Source organism: Dendropsophus ebraccatus, chromosome 2 (genome assembly GCF_027789765.1).
Source record: "Dendropsophus ebraccatus isolate aDenEbr1 chromosome 2, aDenEbr1.pat, whole genome shotgun sequence".
NCBI lineage: Eukaryota > Metazoa > Chordata > Amphibia > Anura > Hylidae > Dendropsophus > Dendropsophus ebraccatus.
This window is the reverse complement of record NC_091455.1, coordinates 67,987,168-68,013,317: the sequence shown is the minus strand read 5'-3', so window position 1 is coordinate 68,013,317 and position 26,150 is coordinate 67,987,168. Positions and strand designations below refer to the sequence as shown.

The window sequence follows — 26,150 nt, the reverse complement described above, 5'->3', positions numbered from 1 at the left end:
TGTACGCTCTCCCCCTCCCATATAGCCCCCCTGTGCACTCTCACCCTCCCATATAGCATATATCATAAAAAAACAAACACTTATACTCACCTGGGTCCGGCGTTTCCTCTTCTCTTTCCTCTTGGGGCCGCACTGCAGTGGTCACAAGAGGCCGCTCTCCCCTTGTCCTGGCGTCTGCCCCAAAGGTATCTTGAAAAGACTGATTGATTGAAACACAAAGTATATTAGAAATGTATAATGTATGTAATGTAATGTATGTAATGTATAGAGTACATGTAACTTCTTGTATTTTAGTGATTCTGAATAGTGAGTATGTTGAGAGTAGCAGGGTATTCTTGTGCATTTCATTGGGTCATTGTTGCTAATACCCATAGTGGGGGTCATATTGCAGGGTAAATTGCGGCTGCTACTTTGTGGGGGCTATTGTAGCTGATATTGATGCATGCATCCATGTTGGAACCAGTGAGATCACTGGCATGGTGCTAATAGAATAACCTTCATGGAGGGCATTGTGGCTGGAACTCGGGGGGGGGGGAGCACTGTGACAGATCCCAATGTAGGCACTGTAGCTGTCATTGTCATTATGGGGGCACTGAGGATAACATTGTGGAGCATGGTAATGGGCTGACATATGGTGGACACTTTACTTGGTGAAGCAGGCGAATTTTGTCCCCCAAACAGGACTTAAGGCTTTTTAATTCAATTCCCTTACTCTGCAGTTGCCTCCAAGCATTTAAAGGGACAGCACCAGTTCAGCAACGTTGCCCTTCCTACAGGGATTAATGAGAGACTGCAGAAAAGTCTCACATGAACGTACATACTGTCTTCAAAGAAAGTATTAAGGACGGAAGTAATACAAATTTCCTGTGTTTTGTTCATGTCCAGAAATATGCATTACTGGTTTAATATTCTTCTGTCACCAGACACCAGGTCACAAACCTTCAGTTTTAAATTACAACCTTATTTCCGGGATGTTTTCTACGTTTTTCTTTCATGTTTAGTGTTCACATTCCGAGCATTCCAGGGCCAGAGATGATTTTCCATAGTAAACCTGCAGTATTTCTCTCCCATCATCTCATATGAAGCTCTTCATCTATAGGCTATGTTCACACAACGTCTTTTTATGCAAAATAACGGCCATTATTTTACAATGACACCCGTCAATAATGTTCATATTCATTGTTTACAGCCATTTTTTTGTGCAAAAACGAAAAAATCACACATGATAAATCAGCCAAAAAAGGATAGCTAATCTGAAACCAAACCCCCTGCTGGCATGCTATTCTTAGTAAAGTAACTTGGGCCATTGTACTCTTTTTCTCCCCTATGGATCTAGTCACTTTCTAGTTTCCTCCCAAAACTGTGACCCTGCTGTTGCCATGCAACAGTGCACACACTTTCCCACAATCCTCCTCGCTTGCAGGCTTAGTGAAGAAACTGCCACTACTTCCTGTAGATTACAGCTGAGCCGAGCATGCCTGGCCCACCTTAGTGAGTCATAACCAACAGCAACAGGTTATCACAACAATGCAGGCACATGGGGCATTAGTAAGGGCTCGTTCACACTGAGTAAAACGGGCGGAATTCCGCGGCGAACATGTTAATTCTTTGAGCAGAGAGCAGCGGAAGCAGAGCCATCCCATTGACACACTGAGGCAGGCGGGATTCTGCAGTGGAGAGCTCCGCCGCAGAATTCTACCTGTTTTACTTAGTGTGAACATACCTATGTCTCTCTAACAGGACATTTTTTAAAGAAATTTTTGTATGTTTTATTTCATACAATGCATTAGTTTAGACCTATTTTTTCATGACTTAATCTCTTTAAAGGACCCAGTGTTTGCTATATGCAATATATGTTTATTTTTTTGCTAACATTTAACTATTATGGAATGTGTATATTTAGCTTCAGTACAGTGCAACAATGAATGAAATCTGCCCAGACTTACCCATGACCACTGCAATGTTGTGCTGTCATTTCACTCCTCATGGTATAAGCACATGTTTGGACTCAACAAGTAATTCCTATAAGATGTGGAAAACTGACTTCATAGGGGTTGTTTTGTCTTTCTCTGAAATATGATGTCACATACCTTGGACTAGATGGGCTGATGTCTTTTCTTAACCTTACTGGTACATGACAAATGAGAAAAGGTGACACAAGCACTAAAGTGTGCACATCCACAGTAAAAAAAAAAAAAAAAAAAAAGATATTAAATACTATGGGGGAGATTTATGAAAGGGTGTAAATATACACCTGGTGTAAACTGCAAACAGCAACCAATCACAGCTCCTGTTTTATTTTAACAGAGCTGAAACCTGAGCTGTGATTGGTTGCTGTGGGCAGTTTACACCAGGTGTATATTTACACCCTTTCATAAATCTCCCCCTATGGCTTTATTCTAGCATTGCCCTATAATATGGAAAAAATTAACGCAAATGTGAAAAATCCCACCAAAGCAGAGAACAGGTTAAATAAAATACAGTACAAAAGTAACCCATACATAATATACTAAGTGTCAGAAAATAAGCACCTATGGATGTATTGTTGCACTTACGATATGACTTATTTAGCAGTACGAATTGCCTATGGGATGCATTGTTAGATTTATTTTATTGGACCATATATCGGAGAGACTTATCTCTGCTTTATATTAGACTGTATTACAGCTTGGCACTGCGGTGAGGTTATGATATACACATGTTGCCCCTCTTATATTCTGCTCAATTTAAACTGTATTTTTTTTACTTTTATAGACGACTTTGCAGAAGAGGATGAGGTACAGTCCTTTGGATATAAAAGATTTGGTGAGTCAATTCCTCTTATCTAGTAAAGTCAAAATCTATATATGCATTTGCCTTGTAATAATCTAATGTGACAACAACTTAGTAAAAGGAATGGGGGTTGGGTGGGGGACATCTTTTAGTTTATTGTCTAAAACAGAAATGTGGCTTGCAAACCAATTCTCCATAGCTTGGAGGAGTCCTGAGGTATGACCATATGCACTGGCCGTCATTATCACTGTAAGCTAAATGTCGCTCACAAAGTGCATCAGGACGGGGACCTTAGGTATTCTCTACCAGCTTGATACATGTACGTTTAGAAGCTGTCTATCATGACACAATACTGTTATTCAGAAACAAATTACTGTGACTTCCACATTACTGTTGTTTGGCTCAAGGTAGGAATTTAAGGTAACATTTGAATGGGCACTGTTACTTTAAAAACATTGGACATGTCATCCTAGGCCAGGAGAAGCGTTTTCCATCTCGCTGAAGGAGATGTTTCTATTGTAAGTTTATGGAGGCAGAGAATGCAGCAGGCCAAGGCGAAAAGTGCTATATCTAACCATTGTGAGGGTCTAAACACCCACCGATCAAAACTTTTAGGCCAGGTCAAAAGTTTTTTTAAAGTGACAGGAACACTTTAAGTTTTAATAACATGAGTATTGCTAACGGTTTAGAGCTTAATGTAGATATGTAATAGATTTATTTATAATACACTTGGCATGAGAACTTTTCTCATCAGTACTCACTTTGTGTCCAAGTCAGTGCTCACTGGGACAATTAAATAATATTCCCAGTTTCTTAGTCTACTATGGGGGACATTTATGAAGTCTGGCGTTTTTTACGTCGAGCTTACAAATGTCCCCGCAGCTCCGGAGCTTAGGGAATTTATGTAGAGGCGCATTGCCTGTACATAAATCCCGATCCCACGGAGCCCGTCTGTGTGAAGATTTTGAAACCTGCGCCAGCTCAGAGCTCAGAGCCCCATCTGCGCACTGGCACTGGCATTTGGCGCACTTGCCAAATACCCTTTGTGAATATTTTGATGCCAATCTGCCCCATCTGCGCCAAAAAAGGCATATTTGCCTTTTCATACATGTCCCCCTATGTGTATTAGCCATCTTCTTCTTACAGGAGAAGTACGGCGAACATTTTTATTAAAGTATTGTATTGACCCCCAAAAGTTATACAAATCACCAGTATACACTTTTTACGGGAAATGCTTATTACTGGAAATGCACATAAAGTGCTTTTTTTCCCTGCACTTACTACTGTATCAAGGCTTCACTTCCTGGATAAAATGGTGATGTCACGACCCGACACCCAGAGCAGCTGTGGCTGCTGGAGAGGATGATGGCAGAGGGATGCTCAGTGTCCCTCCAGTGCCCTGTGTCCCTCAGTGTCCCCCTGCCATCATCCTCTCCAGCAGCCACAGCCCGCACAGCTCTGGGAGTCGGGTCGTGACATCATCATGTTATCCAGGAAGTGAAGCACTTGACGCAATAGTAAGTGCAGGGAAAAAAAACACTTTATAAGCATTCCCTGTAATAGGTGTATATTGGGGATTTTTATAACTATTGGGGGCAATACAATACTTTAATAAAAAGACTGTTTTTAATCCAATGTTGAGTAATGAGCGTGGCTTCTTTTTGCAGTGCGTTTGTAGACTTTATATGTAGACTAACCACTGTCTGACCTATAATGATCATATACTTTGCTTATTTTTCTTCTTATGTTCATGCTATATATTGAGTTCATGACCTTTCTACTTGATTCTATGTGTATGATACATTTAATGAGTTTTCTAAACAAGTTGATAATGATATATGTGTTACGGAACTAAAATGTTAAATATTCAGGAGAAGAATTGATGGAGTATATAGAATTCTGGCAGATGAATGCATTCTGTAGCAGCTATGTTTAAGAGTAGTGTAACTCTGTTTTGTCTTAATAGGAGAGAGTCATAAACACACAAACTGCTGATCGCACATATTGCAGAGTATATTTAATCTGGCTTTCACTTCTGAATTACAGGCAGCTGGAAACATTTGTTGGTCACTTTTTGGCATAATTTACTCTGACCAAATATCCTCTCCAGAGTTCAGCAAAGAAGTTTATTGTTCAGACTACAGTCTATTTAAAAACATTTTGAGGAACAAAATGCCGCATAAAAATGTAAATTATTTATAAGCAGTCATCATACTAAGTTGACATTTTCCAGATTTCCATCTCTTTAAGTAGAAAGATGACAAAATAGCTATTTCTGTAGCACTTGGCTAATTTCCTGACCCCTCAGGTGGGGCATCTTGAGTTTTTCATATTTCCTGAAGTAGTGGTTAAAAATGTCTGGGACGCTCACAGCTGCTCTTCTTAAAACAGAAGGTGGATCCTGAGAGGACAAGGAGCTCCACCTGCTAATAATTGGAGGCACTGTGAATAGTGTTTATGTAGGGCTGACCGTACTCATGAAGGTTTTGAGCACATTTTGTGCAGGTTTTTTTCATACACTTATTGGAGCCTAAACGATAAGTGGATTTGAAAAGAAGGTGTAGTATCTGCCCTTTAAGCTTTCCATTTATGATGCACACTTTGTTTTGGTTTCAAATGCACCAAAAGGCTATGTTGACACAACGTCAAAAATAGAGAAAAGGCGGCCGATTAAGATATTTAAAAAAAAAAGGTCTGTTATTGCCGCGATTTAACTGACTGCAATGGCAATACATTGAAGTCAAAGGGAAGACGGATGTCCAATGCACAAAATGTATTGAATAACGAACGTTTTTACCATGGACGTCAAAATAATGAACATATGCCGAGGAAGGGAGGGAGGGGGGGCGGGATGGGGAGGGTAGTTCTGGTTAAAGTGTTTGTCCATATACTGCACTGTGCTGTGTTCCATGGAAGGCACATCCTCTGCTTTCCTCTTTCTGGTGATTAGACCTGTTCATGTTCATGTTCCTTTTCATGACACTTTATGGCTACATGTATACGACTTTGCCTTATTGCTATCATTGAGTCCACTGTATGTCTTCTTGGAACAATGGAAATTCAATAAAAATATGTTTAAAAAATAATAATAATAATAATGAACATGATCATTATTTTCGGATGTCTTTTGCAAACAGCAGGCATTTTTTATTAGTTGTTCTCACACAGTTTTTCTTTTTTCACCGTTCTTTCTCCGTTTTTCCTATTAAATTCAATGGACTTTTCAAATAAGACAACATCCAAAGGGCAATTAGTAACTCCAAACTAGAATAATGTACAAACACCAGTCATTGCAAGGGGAGGCCAAACAACTAAATGACGTCCGTAAACTGAGCTGAAAAAAGGTTGTGTGAACACAGCCAGACCTTGAACAAAGCCTGATGGAAACCTGCATGTTCATGGGCAGTTTTACAAAAACTTTATTGCTCCTACAAAAAACCCCAAGTGAATTAATAAATACTCCAAAATAATTTGAAAATTCATAAGTTTATTTTAAACAAAAATCAATTTCCCAAGTACTTGAGCCCATATTCATATTATACTTTGAACAGATGTGACTACAAGTATGAACTTTTTCACACCCTGAATTTGTGACTTTATAGTCATTTATGACACAGTACCCAGTCCCTGTGTTGTTGCTTTTAAACTGTCTGATGTTATGTAATTATGTATTTTATGGGAAATTGATTTTTGTTTAAAATAAACTTATGAATTTTCAAATTATTTTGGAGTATTTATTAATTCACTTGGGGTTTTTTGTAGGAGCAACATAAAAAGGTTTTTGCATATGTGATGTTCTTATGTAGGATATATTAGTTTTACATAAACGTTTCTCTGAATTTGCTATACATATCGCTCCTGTTTATTTGTATGTCTCTGGGGTTTTGGCATCTTAGCTGTTGACCTTTGTTCGTAACATTTAATCCTCTCTGTAACTTGTGGCTGCTGCTATCTGACCTTGGGGCCCTAATACTCGAAAAGATTAGCGTGCAAAAAATAGTTTTATCGGTCCAATTTAATCGATAATCTTTCTGTGTGTGCGCAGGCAACAATCAAACGACTAATGAAAATTTTTAGTATGTTGTTGATCGCATCTTTTGAACTGACCATAAAATGATTGGTAATCGTTCGCATATCTTTCGGTGTATATACACATGGTTCAGTCGTAATTAGAAACATTCGGATACTAGAGTGTACAAATAAGTATAATTGCAATTGTAACTGCGTAACTAACAACTATTGTTCTGTGTATTATGATGAATGATTTCAGGCCATTCCCAAAAACGTTCATTTGCAGTTTTTTATCGTTAATCTGTAGAAACGAAAAATCGCTTCATCTAATAGGACCCTTACACTAGGTTATTCTGGTTTGCTTAAACCTTGCTTCTCTGTGGTGGCTCCTGTACTGCAGTTGTCATCCATTGGAGATGATCTTGCGGTCCATAGCCTGGAAAAAACTCTTCAGCAATGTGCATACCTCCATGGGTATGTGTGAAAACTAGGGATCCTATCACAGATCTATCACTACCAGGGTCATGGAATCTGAGTTGTCCAATCTGGAGCAGTGCTTGCATCTATCCTTCGGTATGCCATATGGTTGCAATACTTTGTAGCTATCTCAAGCAGTGATTTCTTTCTTATGTCTGGTATGATATCAATAATATTCCTTAGTAGAGCACAGAAGACAGACCTGAAGTCAATAAAAAATAGTTACTTCTTCTACTGTCTAGCTGCTGTTGCTACAGGATGATGGCCTTCATGGGTGGCATGATCTCTGCTTTATTCATTTGGGTGTTGGCATTGACCACAAGTGACTTCATGGAATGGGTTAGCACAGACCTCGCACATTTATTTCCTCACCAGAATTACATTCTTTGAGACTTAAAGTACATGATATACGAAGCAAAAACATGAAAAAGGATATAAACCTAGAAACTAGAGATCTAGAGAATTTACAGAATGTTTGGGTTCACACCTATGGCTGTATCAATGTTTTCCAGGCAGCCCTAGGGCTGCATCCGTCCTCTCCGGGCTGCAATCTGCTTCCTGAGAATCTGAACTTAGGGTATGTCCACACTACGGAATCCCAGCAGATCACCTGTTGCGGATACCGCAGCTTGCCCCCACTCGCATCTCCGCTGGTCCCATAGGCTTCATTCTATGGTTTGGCAGATTCCACCGTCTGCCCGAAGAATGAGCTGGTTTATTGTTTGGGCGAATGGAGGAATCTGCCAAACCATAGAATAAAGCATATGGAACCAGCGGAGATGCATGTTGTCGCGAGCAGGGGCAAGCTGCAGAATCCACCGTGCGTGATCCGAGCAGATTCTGTAGTGTGCACTTACCCTTTCTGTAAGTTTGCTCATCTCTACTAGAAACCATTGATATTTTAATTGTATATACTTTTCAGCTTAATGTTTAGGTGTTTCCCCCTGGGTGAGCTATATAATCGGATCCCCTATGGAACAAGACTAATGCTAGCAAAGCAAAGTTTCAAATAGATAATGCTGAAAACTTAGTAGAACCTTTTATCTAGTGTGATTCTTCTCCTCCACCACTTCGATAGGTTGTCTAGGACTGGATTAATTTTGTTTTATTTGTACAGAAATGTTCAATTTTGTACAAATAAAATGACTTTCCAATTTGCTCTGCATTAGTATAAAATAGTGCCCTTTTCATCATAGCAACGCCTTTAAAGTGTGGCTTTAAGCATGTTCTGCTTGTGCTTAGCTTTTTGCTATCATTTCATCATTGTGGAAAAAAGGACATAGTGAATGTTTTCCATATATAGCTGTAACTCCTAAATATTTATTTTCCATGTCATGGTAAAAGAAACAGCCGCCACCTTGATGGAACTTTGCTGCAATCCAATAAAGAATATAAAAAATAATTTAAGTTCAAGGGGGAAATTGAATGACTTTATTTAACTTGATGTGCGCTGAAATAAAGTGCACCAGATTTATTAAGAGACACTAGTTACTTGGCACATCTTTCTCATTCTCCATGGGCTAGACTCAGAAAATTTTGTGCAAAATATGGCTTGCATAAACATGTGAGACTTTTGTATGCCAGAAAACTGGCAAACAAGAATAATAAATTCCCCCTTTGTGAGATTCTTCTAGTATTTGTTGCATGTGTTTTTTCAGTTTCTACTAGGAGACCAGATTTCTGGGATGCAGCAGAAGGTTTGGTGCTATCACTTTCTTTCCTTTCTGTTCCTGATTAAGCATGGTTACGGCCATATGAGGGACACGTCTGCCTTGCATTCCTTGTAAGCTTTTTTTTCTTCTTTAATAAGATTATAGTGGTGATGTTTATCCAAAACATGGCTATTTGTATGATATGTCCTCTAATGGTCAAAGCAGATGTGTCGATTGAGGCTAGTGGCATTTCAGTGTGGCCACCCATCGCATGGAAGACCTCACATCTGGGACTCATTACACCTTTCTATGAGGCATGATGGCATGAAGTACAGATAAGCATTTCACTACTAGGAATCTTAGGTATGTCACTGGTATTAGATGAGAGAAACTGTATAGCTTTAACCAGCCAAGAAATTCATTTAGGCATATGGACCCAGTATCTGAGATTCCCAATGTTCTTCTTTTGTTTAAAAGAAAGAGAACATATTGAATCGTTTTCTCCTTGGGGTAGATACACAGTAACCTTTCCTTATATTAACCTTTAGTAGATTCTGAGAAACAAATAAATAATATTGTCTTGCCTCATTCTATTTCTGATTCTTAATTAAGACCATATCATGAAAAATAAGGCCAGCTTGTTCAAGGCAAGTATCTGCGGTTAATTCATCATTCCTCATCTGGACGGTTATAACACGTATAATAGTCACTGCATCAATGAGATATGTTCTTTTTCATTTGGTTTTTCAGCAATGACACAAAGAAAAGGTTAGGGTAAAGTCACAGATGTTGAGATGGGAAAAACAGCAGTACTCCTTGTGCACGAGTGCAGTAACAAGTATATAGACAAGACATAATGGCAGTAAAAGTCCCAGAAGATGTCAAACAGTGCACCTATGTGTAAAGTGAGCAGCCTAAGATACCTCTAAGAAGCCTCTAAGAAATTATTAAGAAGCTATTACTAAAAGAAGAGGTATGTTAGACCAAGTTGTCCACAACAAGATCAAGACAGATCTACCAGAACATTATTGTGGTTTATCATGCAGCCTAGATAAGCAGTCTTTAAGACACTAACTCCACCGTGACTATACTACCTACAGTATGCCACTGACTGATCTCTAATAAATCTGTTGTGGTCTAATTCATTGAGATATGCCATTTATATTGTTGCTGGAAGACCATATGGAGAGTTCTGGGACCGTGCTTGTAATCCAAATCCACTTTTAAACCAAAGCAAATTTTCCCATAAGAAATTATAGAAATGCAGACAATTGGTTCCACACCCCAAAAATAATGATTTATTATTCGGAATAACATGTAAAACAGATGAAACAAACATTCAGAAACAGCAGAATATGTCATATTATAAGTTACTGTATAGTAATGAAGAAGATAGAAAACACAAGAGCTGACAGAGACTGCAGGGAGCATGAAGGAATGAGCAGGACAGATGTGAGCACAGTATAGCAGTACTCTCTGTCCGGGAGAGAGGGGTTACAGCTATGAAAAGATTACCTCCACAGTCCTGTCCCCTGATGTAAGCCCCAGCCTGAAGTGGATCTGCTATGATTTGGAAGGTTGGGGAGACTTCCTGGGTCATAGTACTGTGCTGTAGACCCCGCTATGCAGACCATGCCCCTCCCCCTCTTGTGCTCCCACCCAGTACAGGCAGTGTCGGACTGGGGTACCTGGGGCCCACCAGAGGAAATGATCCTTGGGGCCCACCAATATAGAACCAGTGAGACACGACATGCTGACCCCGTCCTTTCCTGGATTCATCTGTATCTGTGACAAATCTCAGAATACCCTACATTTATACAGCTCTCAGGGTATGCTGGGAGTTGTAGTCTCTGAGTGGACAACCCTATAATAAATCACTGTGTGCAGAGTCTCCTGGTGGCTGCAATCTGTGGATGACAACCATCAGCCCTGAAGGTCCAGCAATACATCTGTCTACAGCGGCAGTTATCAGAGGATTGTACTACTGTACTACAACTCCCAGCATATCCTGAGGGCTGCAGACTGTCAGTAAATGCTGGCAGTTGTAGTGCCTGCAGCTGTTATAGTTGGGTCTTAGGTGCATTATACACTGCATGCTTTGTGGAAGATCAGAATACATAGATCAGTGGGGGCTCAGTGTAGGGAAGTGACCCCAGAACATCACTAATAGGGGATAGAACAAAAACATCTACCCCTACCATATTATCACCATACTGTCACACTGTTCTGGGGACTGGACCTGGGAGCTCCCAGCATCTGGATTAATTATGATGGCACTAGTGTACTGTAGTGACAGCGGGACTGCCATACACTGAACCATTTAGACACCAATGGTACACAGGCTCTGCACACTATGTAAGTGATTAGAGTGCAGTTACTAATGACCAAGCGATGCTAGTGATATATATCAAGACCAATATTATCAATAATACCAATATATAGAAAGGAAATATTATCACGATACATATTACCGCCATACTGTTAGGGCCCTATTACATCAACAGATTATCTGACAGATTTTTTTGGAGCCAAAGGAATGGACTATACACAGCGAACAGGTAAAAAAAGGAAAGACTGAGATTTCTCCTCTTTTCAAATCCATTCCTGTCTTTGGCTTAAAAAAATCTGTCAGATAATCTGTTGGTGTAATAGGGCCTTTACTGACCAAATCCTGTATACTAAAACCAATAAAACACAGTACCAGATAACAAGTTACAAATAATACCCCCACATACTGACTAATGCTACTGAATAACATCCACTGTACAAAGATCATTATCACCTCATACAGTCATATAGAGGTGGATGCAGCTCTACACAGGTTCTGTATCCACTGATACCATGTGTATACACTCCGGACGGGATCCCATAGATGGACAGGTAACATATTTTTTTGTATTAATCACGGCCGTTGTTGCAATCGGCAACAATGGCCATACTTTTACAAAAATATACATTGTGGGAACATGGACTTATAATGTAATGAATGAAAACAATGACAATGGGAGCAGGCAACTGTATTTCCATCAGGACAGTTATGGCATATCACTGGATATACTTTAAATGTCTGATAGGTGTCGGTCCCATTTCTAGGACCTGCACGTCTCTCATAATCTAGGGCCCCATGGCCCCCTTCGGCCTGCTTGTGAACCTCTTAAAGGGGAACTCCACACTGGTAGCTGATAGAAATCCAGGAAGTGAAGAAAAAGGTCCTCTGTGCCAATCCACACGAACGCGAACCCGAACAATCAACATTTGAATCCCGCTGCCTGAAGGAGGAGGGTACAGTCCAAGGGCTGCCTGGAAAACATGGATACAGCCTATGACTGATCTTATGTCAAACATATTTGTATTTTCTCTCTAAAATATTATATAACAGAGATTTAACTATTTGCCACAGTTGATTTTCCTGGCTGCTTCTGTCCTTATACCTATTGTATGAGCCCTAACCAAATCGATGCTTGCTTGCAGTGACTTCACAAGGCGCAATTAATTGTGCTGCCGGGCTGCATGAATGATCTCAGTATTGTTTGTACATCCATTTAAATATATTGCTGTCGAAGGCACATCCACTGTTTACACAGGGAGATGTGAAGTTGATAGCAATATATTTTAGTGCGGCACAAAAGATGTGATCAGCTGAGGATCAAAGTTTTCACACAGTTTCCTCAGTTGATCATTGGACAATTATCAGCAGAAGGAGCATTTCTAACAATGCTCCTTGCTAATAATTGGCCCATTGGGCCTTTTCCTATGGCTATGTGTATACACTTTGTATCCCATGACTGTAAAGAGCTGCAGACTATATAAATGACTACATTGCTACATAAGTAAAAACATATAATGAATTGTTGAGCTATATGGAAAGGAAGGATGATATTTAAATAAAAATTCTCATTCGAAACATGAGGAAACAATCTAGTGTTGCAGAAATCAGGACTCTCTACATCGTGTATGCGAGATCTACAGTCACAGATATTCTTATAAACATTCCAGGAAATTGTAAGATGAAAGGACCTGGTTAGAGAATGGATAAGGACATGGGATGGAGTGGGACGAGTGAGGTAAGTATGCTGCAATGATTGGAATTCAAGATCACTATAAGGGGTCTCCCAAGTAGAGGAAAGAGATTTATTGATTTGATGCCTTAGACCGAGCTTTTATCATCTTTATTCTAATCTATTCGGTACTGCTGTCTGTGTTCAATCAGGTCTGGAAATATGTTTCTGAGGGCGCTTTTATAGTGATTAGTTGTGGGTCTGGTCCACATTCTTTTAACTTTCCACAAGAGGTATGACTAATGTAGCTCCTACTGACATAAGCATGCTATTCAGAGAATCCATAGGAGGCCACCCTTTGTAGAAGCAGAACCAACCTATATGTGGTGGCTCAGAGGAATCACAGATGGTAGAATAAGGATAGGGCCTTGTAGGATGGCTACACTACAGGTGATGGTACTTGGTCTCCTGGGGGCACATCCTGTATAGTGTCGGCTGATTGGTGGCCAACTGGCCATGTCTTTACTGAAACAACTGGTTCTTCTTGGAAATGAATTCTTAGCATTAGCAGGCCAGATATCCCAAACTGGTTTCAGAAATTCTTAGCAGGAACCGTGTTATGCCAAGCTGTCCTCAGCACTCTGCTCCATCAACAAGATCACTCTCCACCTTGTGAAGAGGCACTAACAAATCTCTCCCTATGTGTGTCTGTTAACCTTTTTGCCCCCAGCGTTGCGACATCTGCCCAATTTGACTTGTAATTGGGCCTTAAGGCACTAGCCGGACGACAACCAACCTTAGGCCCTGTGGGAATCATGTGCACCATGTGGAAAAGTACTGATTATCTCTGGAACACAATATATGACATTGCATGTCGTAGACATTTCCTTCATGGTAGGCTGATAATAATTATTTTGTCCGATTGTGAATGTATTATTCATGTTCTGTAAATTGCACTGGATATTTTAAAAGAATTACAAGAACCTTGGCTCTGACACTCAGTACTTACTGTAATTATAGTCTAAACAAATCTGAAGGCTGGAATCTCTACGATTTCTTCATGAGTCCAATAGGTTAACCAGTTCACCTTCCCAGCAGGCCCTAAGAAAACCAACCAACAATCAAATGGAAGGAAGCTTCCTGTATTATGTTGTTTTATACTAATTGAGAGCTAGAAATGGACACATGAGAAGTTAAGCAAAGCTTCTAAGGAACAATATGGTATACAATTTTTGCAGACAAGACTGCAATAGACAAAAGGGAGCATGACGTGTGGATGAGTGGAGCAAAGTGATCTGCCGCTATGTACTACCAATTTGCATTGACCAAGGAGATGATGCTGCAATTTTTGTCTGTTGCCCTTCGGATGAAACCCATAAAGATGGCTTCCTAAAGAAAACACCACTCATTTATCATATTGGGTTACAATTATGGAAAAGAACCAAGGAAGATGATGATAATTACCTAAATCAATGCACATCTAAACATTGGACACAATTCTCATTCCATCCATAGAAACAAAGTTTGGTCATGGTTAAGACATTTTATCAAAGAGGAGAATGTTAAAGCATTATTTTAAAAAAAGGATCATGTTAGTGGCATGCCCATCTAAATGCAAAATAAAATTTAGGGTGGACGTTTTAGTGGATATATCCTCATGTCTCTACCCTACAAAGCTGGTCTGTGAACTGCTCGGATAAAGTTGTGTGGGAAGCAAAAGAACGTCTCCTAGAGCTAACCTGATGCATTACAGCAAACAAGTGGCAATCTCATAGACTTGCACCCTATACACAGCTCGAACATCAGGCAGGGAGGGCCACAAAAATTAGTGCTACAACATTTGTATGACTCTTTGCTAGAATCAGCCAACGCCCAACGGACAAGTGTTTACTTGTTCATTAGCTGATTGCTGACCCTTTGACACAGGGGATGCCTGCCTGTTCACCCAATAATCACCCCATGTAATAGGGGATTAGTTTGGTGATTCCCTAAATTACCCGAAGGTTTTTCTTGGCAGAGGGGTCCAGGGGTCATAAAGACTGCCATAGTTTGCCCCCTTAAAAGTAGAAGAGTAGTTTGCTCTTTGTAGGTAGTTTGCCCTCTGTGGATAGGACCCCCAACCCTGCAAGTAGGACCTCCACAGCAAGATTTCTAAAAAAAAATCTTATTCACATCTTTGATCCTTGCAGTCACTGGGGTCTTCTTGTGCTTCTCAGCCACAAGCAGCCCTTTCCTTCTCTTACTAGAGCTCTCTAAGGGTATTTCATACATACAGTATTGCAGCGGTTGCAAGTTGCAAGTTTCTCACTGCGAAATCTGCTGCCATATTGATTTCTATTAAAGTCAATGGCACTCTATTCTCACAGCACATTTTTTATTCCGCTGCGAGAATAAAGTGCCAGACTGGTGTAAAAGTTAACTATTCAACTTCTAAAGCATTAAAAACAATAAGTAGATCACTCTTACCTGTACTTGTGAATGGTCCCTAACTTCGCATCTGCGTCCCAAATTAGGAAAAGTTCTTGGGCTTTGGTGACTAGAAAAAGAGGCTGACTGCCACCAAAAGGATGCCATTGGCTCTTTGCTCTGTCATAGCTAGCCATTGAGTGCCACATTTAACTAAAACATGTCATTAGTACTTACAGTTACATGCAGGGCTAAGCCAGAAGAAATTAGAAAAAAAATCATCTGAGGTTCTGGGGGGAGTCTGAACCTGTCAGACTCCTTTTCCTGTGGGTGCGCCACAGGTTGTACATAATATTAATGCAACTCATGATAGTTCAGACACAATATTGCTTTGTTATTGAGTAAATATAACAGCCCCTAGCCATTTCTAAATCAGGCACATGTATTAGCTTAGCTCCACCTGGGCATCATTGTGGGAATAATAGATGCATATTCCTTTATACCATAATCCATACTCATAGATCACTCATACATACAGAAAATAACAGCCAATTGCACGCTAGTTATTCCTGTTGTGCAGCCACCATTGTACACCAGCAAGAAATATCATTTTCATGTGTGAAGCTTCTATTATTATATTCTAAGCACATCTACAACCATGTGGCTATATTTATGACAATGGCTTTTTAATTTATTGCAAAAAACCTGCAAATGGCCCAACCTATGGGGACTTAATGAAGTGTAAAGCCATTTAACACGTGCCATGTAGTATGGTAGGAGATGAATTATTGGTTTAAGGCTGGTATGCATTCATACACTTCACTGAAAATGCAGCTGAAAACACATACATTGACTACGTCGCAGATCGGAGAGGTTAACGACCTCTGAACAGTCACTTGTACAGTGGTAATAACAGTGTTAGGAAAAGCTGTGATTTACTGATGAATGATGACTATAATCAAATCTAATTTTCTGGCCTGATCTCGATGAAATAATTCCTTCTGCTGTAAGGGATTTAATGGATATTATGATGTCATTGTGACCCAGTGGACTTTGTAGAAATCTGATCATATGATTGCTCTACTCTTGTGAATTCAATAGCACATACAGCATTTCATCCCTTTTATGCATGTGAGATATGAGGAGAGGCTGAACTTTACAGCCACTTGTCACTTCTTATTTATAACAGCTTAATCCTCCCCCCTCTGTTTCTTCCAGTATAAATCTAAGTGCAGCTTGTGAACTACGAGGAGTTGAAGTGTGAGTGTGCACAGGTCAAATGAATACTTCCCCTGAGCCCAGTGCAGTGTGAGGTTACCAATACAACCAGAATGCATTCTTCTACTCACTAATGCTCTGGGGACAGATGTCAACATTATAGGTTATACATTCATTATGCATTCATTATTATTGACCATAGGGTTTCAGTGGTTTCGAGTTGTGGTTTGTGTGTGGGTTCAACATTTTGTTAACACATGTCCACAATGTAGTCAAACAGATAATACTTGATCCTCCTTTAAATATCAGGCATCTGTATAAGGGCCCTATTCCACCGGACGATTATCGTTCGCATTATCGTTAACGATTAACGATCTCAAACGACCGCTATTGCAGAAGACCTGAAAACGTTCACTCATTTCCATGGAACGATAATCGTTACTTACGATCGTATTTGCGATCGTTTTTCTTCGCTATTTCTTCGCTATTGCGTTCGTATCTACTGCGAACGCCCGAACGACGTCTTATTCAATGCGAACGATTTGCGAACATTTTGCGAACGAGCAACGATAAAAATAGGTCCAGGTCTTATAAAGCGATCAATGATTTCTCGTTCGGTCGTTAATCGTTAACTGCATTTCAACCGAACAATTATCATTTAGATTCGAACGATTTAACGATAATCTGAACGATAATCATCCGGTGGAATATGGATGGGCATTCCATCACTTTTGATGGCAAGAGTTACACAAGAATGCCGGTCAATGCCATCACAATGGAACCCTCCTGGACCCAGTTGTAAGTCAGTGGGGTCTGCTAGATAAATTGTATAGATCAGTCATACAGTGGATCTAGCACAGCCTTATACTTTTTGTGATAAGCTGAAATTATTACTGCAGTGTGAACAATGTCGAAACATCTATGGTATGTCCTCCTCTTTCACTTAATTATATTGATACTCTTATCTATCTATTTATCTATCAATCTTTATTTCTAGTTTAAATTTGAAAGAGAAGAGAAAGAGATGGGTGGTTTCATGTGCAAGTGCCATTTTGCATATATAATATAGAAACATAAAAGATTGTCGGCAGAAAAAGACCACTTGGTCCATCTAGTCTGCCCTTTAAGTATTTACTCTCTTATTATCCTAGGATAGGTATATGTTTATACCAGGCAGGTTTAAAAAAGATCAGTGAGCAAACTGATAAAAATAAGATCAGTGAGCAAACCAGTATTGTGCTGCTCACCTTGCTTTGTGTATGAAGGCACAGTGGCCTAGAACAACTTTGTGACAGTGTCCCTTGGATCATTTCCTGGCCTCTTTTTGGGTAAGTTTTCTCCCAATATAATGGTTGGATTGGCCCTCTGGCACACTGCAAACTTTTCTGTGCATAAGGATTTAGCATACAATCCTAAGGGCCCTATTACATGGAACGATAATCAGCCCAATCGGCCCTATCCCGCTGATTATCGCTCCGTGTAATAAACACAACAATCAGACGATGACAACAATCATCACTGATTGTTGATATAGGTTTGGACCTATAATTGTCAGGCACTGTCCGCGCATTGCTACGTGTAATAGCGGTGCGCGGCCAGCAGCTGTCGATTTCCAAACTGTATACATTACCTATCCATGCTGCAGGGCTCCTCTTGCGGTCTTCTTCTCCCTGGCGCACGTGCCCCAGCTTCAGAGCAGCCTGACTGAGCTGACAGGCCGCTCAGCCAATTACAGGCCAGGACAGCAGCGGCCAGTGATTGGCTGAGCGGCCTGTCAGCTGAGACAGGCCTCTCTGAAGCTGCAGCTCGCGGGACCCGGTGAGAAGCAGAGCGCAAGATGAGCCCTGCAGCATGGATAGGTAATGAATAGAGTTTAAGCAAGGGCTTTGAGGACATTGGTATCGATGTCCCTGCAGCCCTTGTTAAACGATTATTGGGCCGTGTAAATGAGCGCCGATCTAGCAGATCGGTGCTCGTTTACAGTTATTATTGGACCTCCTTTAGCCCATGTAAGAGGACCCTAAGATGGCACAGAAAGGGTAGTTCACACAAATTTAAGGGAGGAGGTGATATTCCCTTTCATAGCTTAAAAGCAAGTTTAAAAGTCTCTAGATTTATAATGTGTAGAATATGACTTGACTATTTTCTCTAGCACATTGAAGGTTAAACTTGGAAATACAGTTCCAACGTACAAGACTATGGTTAGTAAGACTACTTAGAAGACTTGTGTTACTTAGAGTATGTTCACACTATGGAACACACGCAAAAAAGTCAAGTGAAGGCCATGCGGTGGAAATTTCAAGTGGAGGCCACGTGGCGGACTCCGCCTGAAGTTCCGCCTGCCCCATTGACTGAATGATATTATCAAGCTCAGTCCACCATGCGCCCAAAGAATTTCCATGTCAATTTTTTGGGTTGACGGCACATTGAGCTTGAGAATCTCACTGAGCTTAAGCTTACTTCTTATCCCATTGATAGGGGGAAATTGGGTTGTCCAGCTATTCTTGTGCAGCTTTGCTGTGGAAGATCACGTGTTACGTAACATTCACTATAGCATGCTGTTATACATTTTAATGTTATAGTAAAGGTTAGAGTTGTAATGCTCTTTCCATATATAGAAGCTATTGGCATCTGTTGCAGGTTAGAAGAACTAACAAATCGGTAAGTCATCTTTTAGACCATGATAAATCCAGGCTATGTAAAAGATGGTTAAATGCAAAAGAAAGTGGTTTAAGGGTTTTCTGTTCCTTTAAACAATGGTCTTTACAGCTGTTTGGATGCTATTTAGACTAGCATAACTACCAGTTTTATTTGGTATCCTCTCCTTGCCACATCTGAGAGATGCATGTAGTGTGCACAGGCACAGAAATGCTTTAAGACATCTGCATTTTGAAACTCAGCAGTATCCCACGAGTGTATTAAATCTGCAGTGTGCTGATCTGTTTCCTGGCTTTGTTATGTTTTCTCCTCTGTAACTGAATATCCCTCATGAGCACCAGTGGATAGGAGTTATCTTGACTACAGCTGTGTCAGCAGGCCAATGGCTCTTGGCTTCCACTTCCTGCTCTTGCCTGCACACAGTAAGACTTAGAGCCCCCCACTGGGGGGTTTGTTAATTTGCCAGGTTTGATCTCTTACGAGTTGGCGTCTGGATCATTCGACACTTGCACACATTCCGCTTTTAAAAACACTTCATTTATTGGTTTGAAATCCAGTTTGAGGCTATTAGATTGGAGAGGGCTCAGGAACAGCCACAAGCATGGCAACCTGAAAACCTACAAGACGATCACGTTACTATAATCAGTCCCAGAGCGATGAAATGGAGTCCTAGAAACAGCATACTTTTCCCACTCCTGTTTTGCCCCACCATCAACTATCTTCCAAAAACAACCCACACATTAATTTCATCGGAAACATTTTCCATACCAAATATTATTTTAGGAGAGTGTTTTCCAAGTAATAAGCAATGGAGTAGGTAGCCCTGAAGGCAATGGAGCAGTAAATAATACATGGGTTATTAACATAATTTATTTGGTTATTATTAGTTGTCATCCACATTATGCTCACAGGGGTTTTTAATGCTGGTGACACAATGTTGTGAATAATAATTTCTAACTACCTCTGCACTGCAAAAATATATAGGACTACTATTATAAAAGCATGAAATAACATGTAGTTGGTGTGTTTTTCTTTTAAAGAAAAGAATCAAAAATCAAAGCATTAAATAATGTATCACATAAAATGCTAGTACATGGAATTAAAGTGTGTATGTGGGTATGTAACCGGCTCAGTGATAGTGTCAATAGTGCAAGCGTCAATTTTTGCATGATGCTAAACTAAGTGGTTAAAGAAGTACTCCAGCGAAAAAAAAATCTTTTAAATCAACTGGTGCCAGAAAGTGTTAGAGATTTTTAATTTACTTTTATTTAAAAAAAAAAAAAAAAAAAGTCTTTCAGTACTAATCATCTGCTGTATGTCCTGCAGGAAGTGATGTATTCTTCATGTATGTATTGATGTATTCAGTCTGACACAATGCTTTCTGCTGCCACCTCTGTCCATGACAGGGACTGCCCATAGAAGTAGCAAATGCCCATAGAATACGTCTCCTGCTCTCCAGACTTTCAAGGGGACAGTTGTTTGTAAGACTAGGTGCGCAGTGCGTTTTTGCAGTTCATTTAACGTATACGTTTAACCATAGAAAACCTCTCCAGGCCTCCTGACTTACAAGGGGACGTATACATTTTATGGGGGGAGGGGGGGGGACAATTGAAAAAATGGATGCAAAAACTGATGCAATTGTGTGCAATTTGTTTGGATGTTTTTTCATTGACTTGCTTTATAACAAAAACAGATAAAAATGGATGCCCTTTTGACCACATTTTAGTGTACATTAAAAGTAACTATTTAAAAATTAAACAGACTGCAAAAACGCAGTTTTGAAGTCATTTGTTAAAAATGATCGAAATATAATGGAAGGACTTGTACTTCAGCTTCCTGCTGGATCCACTTTAGATCTGGCTCAAAAACTGCAGTCACAGTTTTCTAAAAAAAAAAAATTTAAAAACCTGCCGTGTGTGACACTAGTCCTAGAGGCAATATAGAATTAATAACAAACCAGTACTGTATATTTTTTATTGTATACATACCCCAAGTGTTTTGTTAATCAAATCTCTGGATTCCTAAATTAGACTATATTATATATGCATTTATATCATATATATATTGTGCCTCTCAAAGGGTTTACTCAGGTTTGGGAAAACATTTCTCCCAGAATCATCACATCACTTCTCATCAGTTTGGCTGTGGTTTTGCTACTAATTTCCATTGACATTATTGGAGCTAAATTGTAATATCACACATAGGGCAGACAAACTGTTTCTTTTTCTTTCTCTACCTAGGTTTGGTTCACATACTTTTGTCTTCATTTTGTCTTCATTCGGTCTTCTTTGGTCAGTATCTTTAGCCAAAACCAGGAGTGGATGTAAAACAGAGAAAAAGGTGTAAATCTTACCATAACTCTTTTTCTGTTTGGTTACATTCCTGGCTCCTGTTTTTGGCTAAAAATACTGACCAAGATGCTACATGGAAAAAAAGCATACTTACATAGACTGGGACCTCTTGGTCCCCTGTTGCTCCTATTTTTCTCCTTCAGTTCCCCATTCTTCCGAGATGATGCATGGTGCAGCTGGGTGGGGCACACAAATTACCATATAGAATGCTTTCTTAGGGCCCTATTACACGGAACTTTATGGGCCGAATCGGGCTGATTATTGCTCCGTGTAATAAAGACAATGATCAGCCGATGACAACGATCATCGGCTGATCATTGGTTTAAGTTTGGACCTAAAATCAACAAGCATCGAACGTGCATCGCTATGCATAATAGCGATGCGCGGCCAACAGCTGATGATTGCCCAAACACCTGATGTCTTACCTCTCCCCGCTTCTGGTCTTCTTTTCTGTGTTTCACAGCCTCTTGGTCCTGGCGGCTGGAGGCCACTTAGACGCTGCAGCCGCTGGGACTGGGAAGCTGCGAAGCACAGGATAGAAGACTGGAAGCAGGGAGAGTATCAGGTATCAGGGCTGCATGAACATAACTAGCAATGTCCATGCAGCCCTTACAGTCAGATAATCAGGCCGTCTAATAGGTCCAGTAAACAAGCGCCGACCTAGCACATCTAGCTATCGTTTGCTAAAATAATAGGGCCCTTAGGCTATGTCCATACAACGTCTTTTTATTTTGGCTCCAAAACACAGCTGTAGTTTGCATAAACCACCCACATTTTGGTGCCACAATGACAGCCATACAGAAAAAACTGTTGTCCAAAATGTCCAAAAAAAAGACATTATGAACATAGCCTAATGCTGTAGCAAAGGGTAGCCAAGTTACATTAATATATTTTGTAAATATAATACAATATTATATTGATTTTATTTCCCTCTTTTGCTTTTATTATTGTTGTTTTACCATTTACCCGGTCAGAATAAGGATAGACCCTCCCGGGTGGAGGAGTTTACAGACTGCACAATTATATTTTAGGATGTTATTCTTTCAGGTTGCCTAGAGCAGAATAAGCGGTAAATGCATCTCCCACCACAGCCTAGGGGGTTAATCCCTATTAATGGTTTGAAAGTTATAAATCACATTGCTTACATCCTTTCCAGCTCAAAATACAACTTGCCAAAAGATTTCCAGTAAGTAAAAAGTAAATGTAACCTAATGTAGCCTTTGAATCAGAGAGCATATGCACTTTCGTACAGCGTAACATGGTGAATGCATTAGTTGTCCAAAACGTGGTAGTGCTCCGTATTTCTGCACAGTTGTTCTCTTCTGGGAGTTGGATGTTGTTTACACCCACATGCAGCTTGAATCATAATGTGTTTGGTTTGTCTTACATCACAGACTATTATTTTGTGTTCACTTTTATTTTTTTCAATCAGATTTATGCATGAAAAACACATATTTATCCGGCCAAGAGTGGAAATTTACAACTTTGGTTGAAACATGTTGTGTTTCTTTTCATTATCATCAGGATTTCTTAAACAGTAAAAGAGAAAAGTAACCGCTGACCAGAACTGCTAAAACAGTTCTTTTATGGGAAACATATAAAGAGAACACTACTCGCTGGCAGGATAGCTGAAGTCTAATGCTTTCACATTTGGAATAGGGTTATAGTGTATGCCAAAAGGAGCTAATAAGTCCCCTAAAATCCAATGGTGTAGCTAAAAATGTTTGCACCCACCACCGCCCAAGCATTCACCAGCTCTGCATGAAAGCTAGGATGAAGCATACTTGCCAGTCTCAGTTTAAAAAAAAGCAAGAATTTCTGGAAAGCTTTACAGCAGGACCTGCCATGTTATCAGCATATGCTGGAACAGTGAGAGTTATCACACATATAGGTGAGCAAAGAAGGAATCAAACTCATCACAGATAAGACCTCTAAATTATTTCAGACTCCTAAAATCCTAATTTCAGACTCCTAACTCCTTAAAGAGCCTTAAAGGGACACCCCAGTAAAAAACTTTTTCTTTTAGATCAACTGGTTTCAGAAATTTATATAGATTTGTTATTTACTTTTATTTAAACATCTCCAGTCTTCCAGTACTTATCAGTTGCTGTATGTCCTGCAAGAAGTGGTGTATTCTTTCCAGTGCTCTCTGCTGCCATTTCTATCCAAGGCAGGAACTGTAGAGCAGTAGCAAATCCCATTTAGAAAACCTTTTACTACTCTGGAAAGTTCCTACCCCTTTAACTTGGTCAGACCACTCAGGTCAATCAGACTCCAGAAAAATATCAGGCATTAACATACAGAAAAACCTAACCTAAGGGTAAGGGCCCCCAGACTATTGGAATCCAGTCACAGGACCCCCTATACTTACATTGCTTTTTTTTCTCAATGCATGAATCTCATTTTATCTATTCTGCAGAGTAAATGACATCAAGTTACTCAGCACCACTTGCCTTTCTTTCTGCTTAACCACCAGTCATGTCACCCTGGTTGAATGAAGCAGGAGTAAAGAGCACATGCTGCTATTCCACTCAAACTCCATTTAACTTCTTGTTTTGCTGCTGAGAAGTTAAAAAATGTAATTGTCACTGAGGCGGGGCTTCTCTGCTGTGGAGTCTACTCCTGCGCTTACTTCACTAGGAATGGGCCACCCTTTTTTAGCTCACCTCGAATAAACATATATCTGCAATGTGCAGCAGCCACTGTTTTGGCTACTGCTGTGTCACCTGTGCAAATGCGTGTGACAGAATCACTTACACAGGTGACACTCACAGCAGTAGCCAAAACAGTGGCTGCTGCACATTGCAGATATATGTTTATTCGAGGTGAGCTAAAAAAGGGTGGCCCATTCCTAGTGAAGTAAGCGCAGGAGTGGACTCCACAGCAGAGAAGCCCCGCCTCAGTGACAATTACATTTTTTTCACACAGCAGACACACACACACACTCAGTAGCGAATTATAATAGGTCCTTTTTGGGCGGTAGCCCGGGGCCCTGAGCTCCTGGGGGGCCCATGACCACCCAAGAAGACTTTCAGTGGTGTATTGTCTCCTGGTTACATTTCTGCCATGATTTGCAAAAAATCGCTGCTTTTTTACAGCAATTTTGCACAAATCAGGGCATTACATTATTATCTATCCTGTACTATGAACACCACACTAGTGATGTCATAGTTACAGTGGGTTGGGTGGGGCCAAGGCTTGGTGAACAGCCCGGGGCCTATGGTAAAGTTAATTCGCCCCTGCACATACCATTGAAGGGGTTATCCAGTGCTATAAAAACATGGCCCCTTTCTTTCAGAGACAACATGACTCTTATCTCCAGTTCAGGTGCAGTTTGCAATTAAGCTCCATTCACTTCAATGGAACTGAGCAGAAAAACCCCGCCCAAGCTGGAGACAAGAGTAGTGTGGAAGAAAGTGGTCATATTTTTGTAGCGCTGGATAACCCCTTTAACAAAAGTAGATCTACAATGTGCAGCAGCCGCTCTTGTGGCTGCTGCTGTGAACGTCACCTATGCAGTATCACTTTAACATCTCAGCAGTGGAACAAGAAGTCCCAGCAATGTCTACAAATTCCTTATTGCAAGAACAGAAGCAAAGGGTAGGGGATACTGCAATTCAAGGCATTTCAATTTCAATAAGAAATGATGATTGTGGTTGTGAGTCCCTGCTTGGTATCAGCTGCAGGATTCATTGCACAATATGCTCCCCCTTCAGGGATTCCATAAAAATAATTACTTTGGTAACCAAAGGAAGGCAAATTACTGTATCAGAGTTTCTAGTACATAGTTCCGCATGTTGTGTGTTAATAAGTAGAACTTTACGACTGTTCTTTGCCTAAAGGTTCTTGCCTCCCCTGACATGAAAAACCCCTACTGAAAACAATTGTGTTATTCTTAGCCCCATATAATTTAACTGTGTATTTTACTTGTCAAGAAATGTGAGGGAGCTCAGACTGTAAAAGATTATTTCCAGATCTACAGCTAAATTATACATTCTGCACATAAACAAAGATTTTGCTGAAGTTGTATACAGTAAATTGCATTCTAGCTGGAAGTGGAATGTACAAGAAATGTCGTCACAAAGAAACATTTATTTCATTGTTCCTTGTGGATTTTACTGTGACCAATGTCTTCTTTAAAGAGATTACCCAGTGCTATAAAAACATGTCCACTGTCTTCTAGAGACAGCACCACTCTTGTCTACAGTTCAGGTGCGGTTTGCAATTCAGCTTCATTCACTTCCATAGAAACCCCACTCAAACTGGAGACAAGAGTGGTGCTGTCTCTGGAAGAAAGTGGCCATGTTTTTGTAGCACTGGATAACCCCTTTAAGTTTTTGGTACATTTTTCCCTTTTGAAGGAAAAACACCACAAAAATAGGACATACTTAGCCTTAAAAATGCACACAATGTAGCGTCCCACAAAAGGGCTATTCTTATACTTACCTGCCTTACGCTTCCCTGCACCCTGTCCTGAATGAGCGTGCTTTCTTACTTCAACACACAGGAAACCTCACTCAGCCAATCACAGGCCAGGCAACCACTGTATCTCCTTTGTGACCACCCATACAGGTTTTGGCCTAGAAATGAAGAAAGAACAGATGCTA

The 26,150-nt window shown here is 40.2% G+C and overlaps 1 protein-coding gene across 1 annotated transcript in view; it reads left to right on the top strand.

Moving 5' to 3' along the window:
• Positions 1 to 26,150, top strand: part of COLEC12 (collectin subfamily member 12) — a 115,187-nt gene that overhangs the window by 11,641 nt on the left and 77,396 nt on the right. The window contains exon 2 of the mRNA XM_069960078.1: positions 2,755 to 2,805. Within this exon, the coding sequence (XP_069816179.1) occupies positions 2,755 to 2,805 (51 nt within the window). The remainder of the gene's footprint in view (positions 1 to 2,754; positions 2,806 to 26,150) is intronic.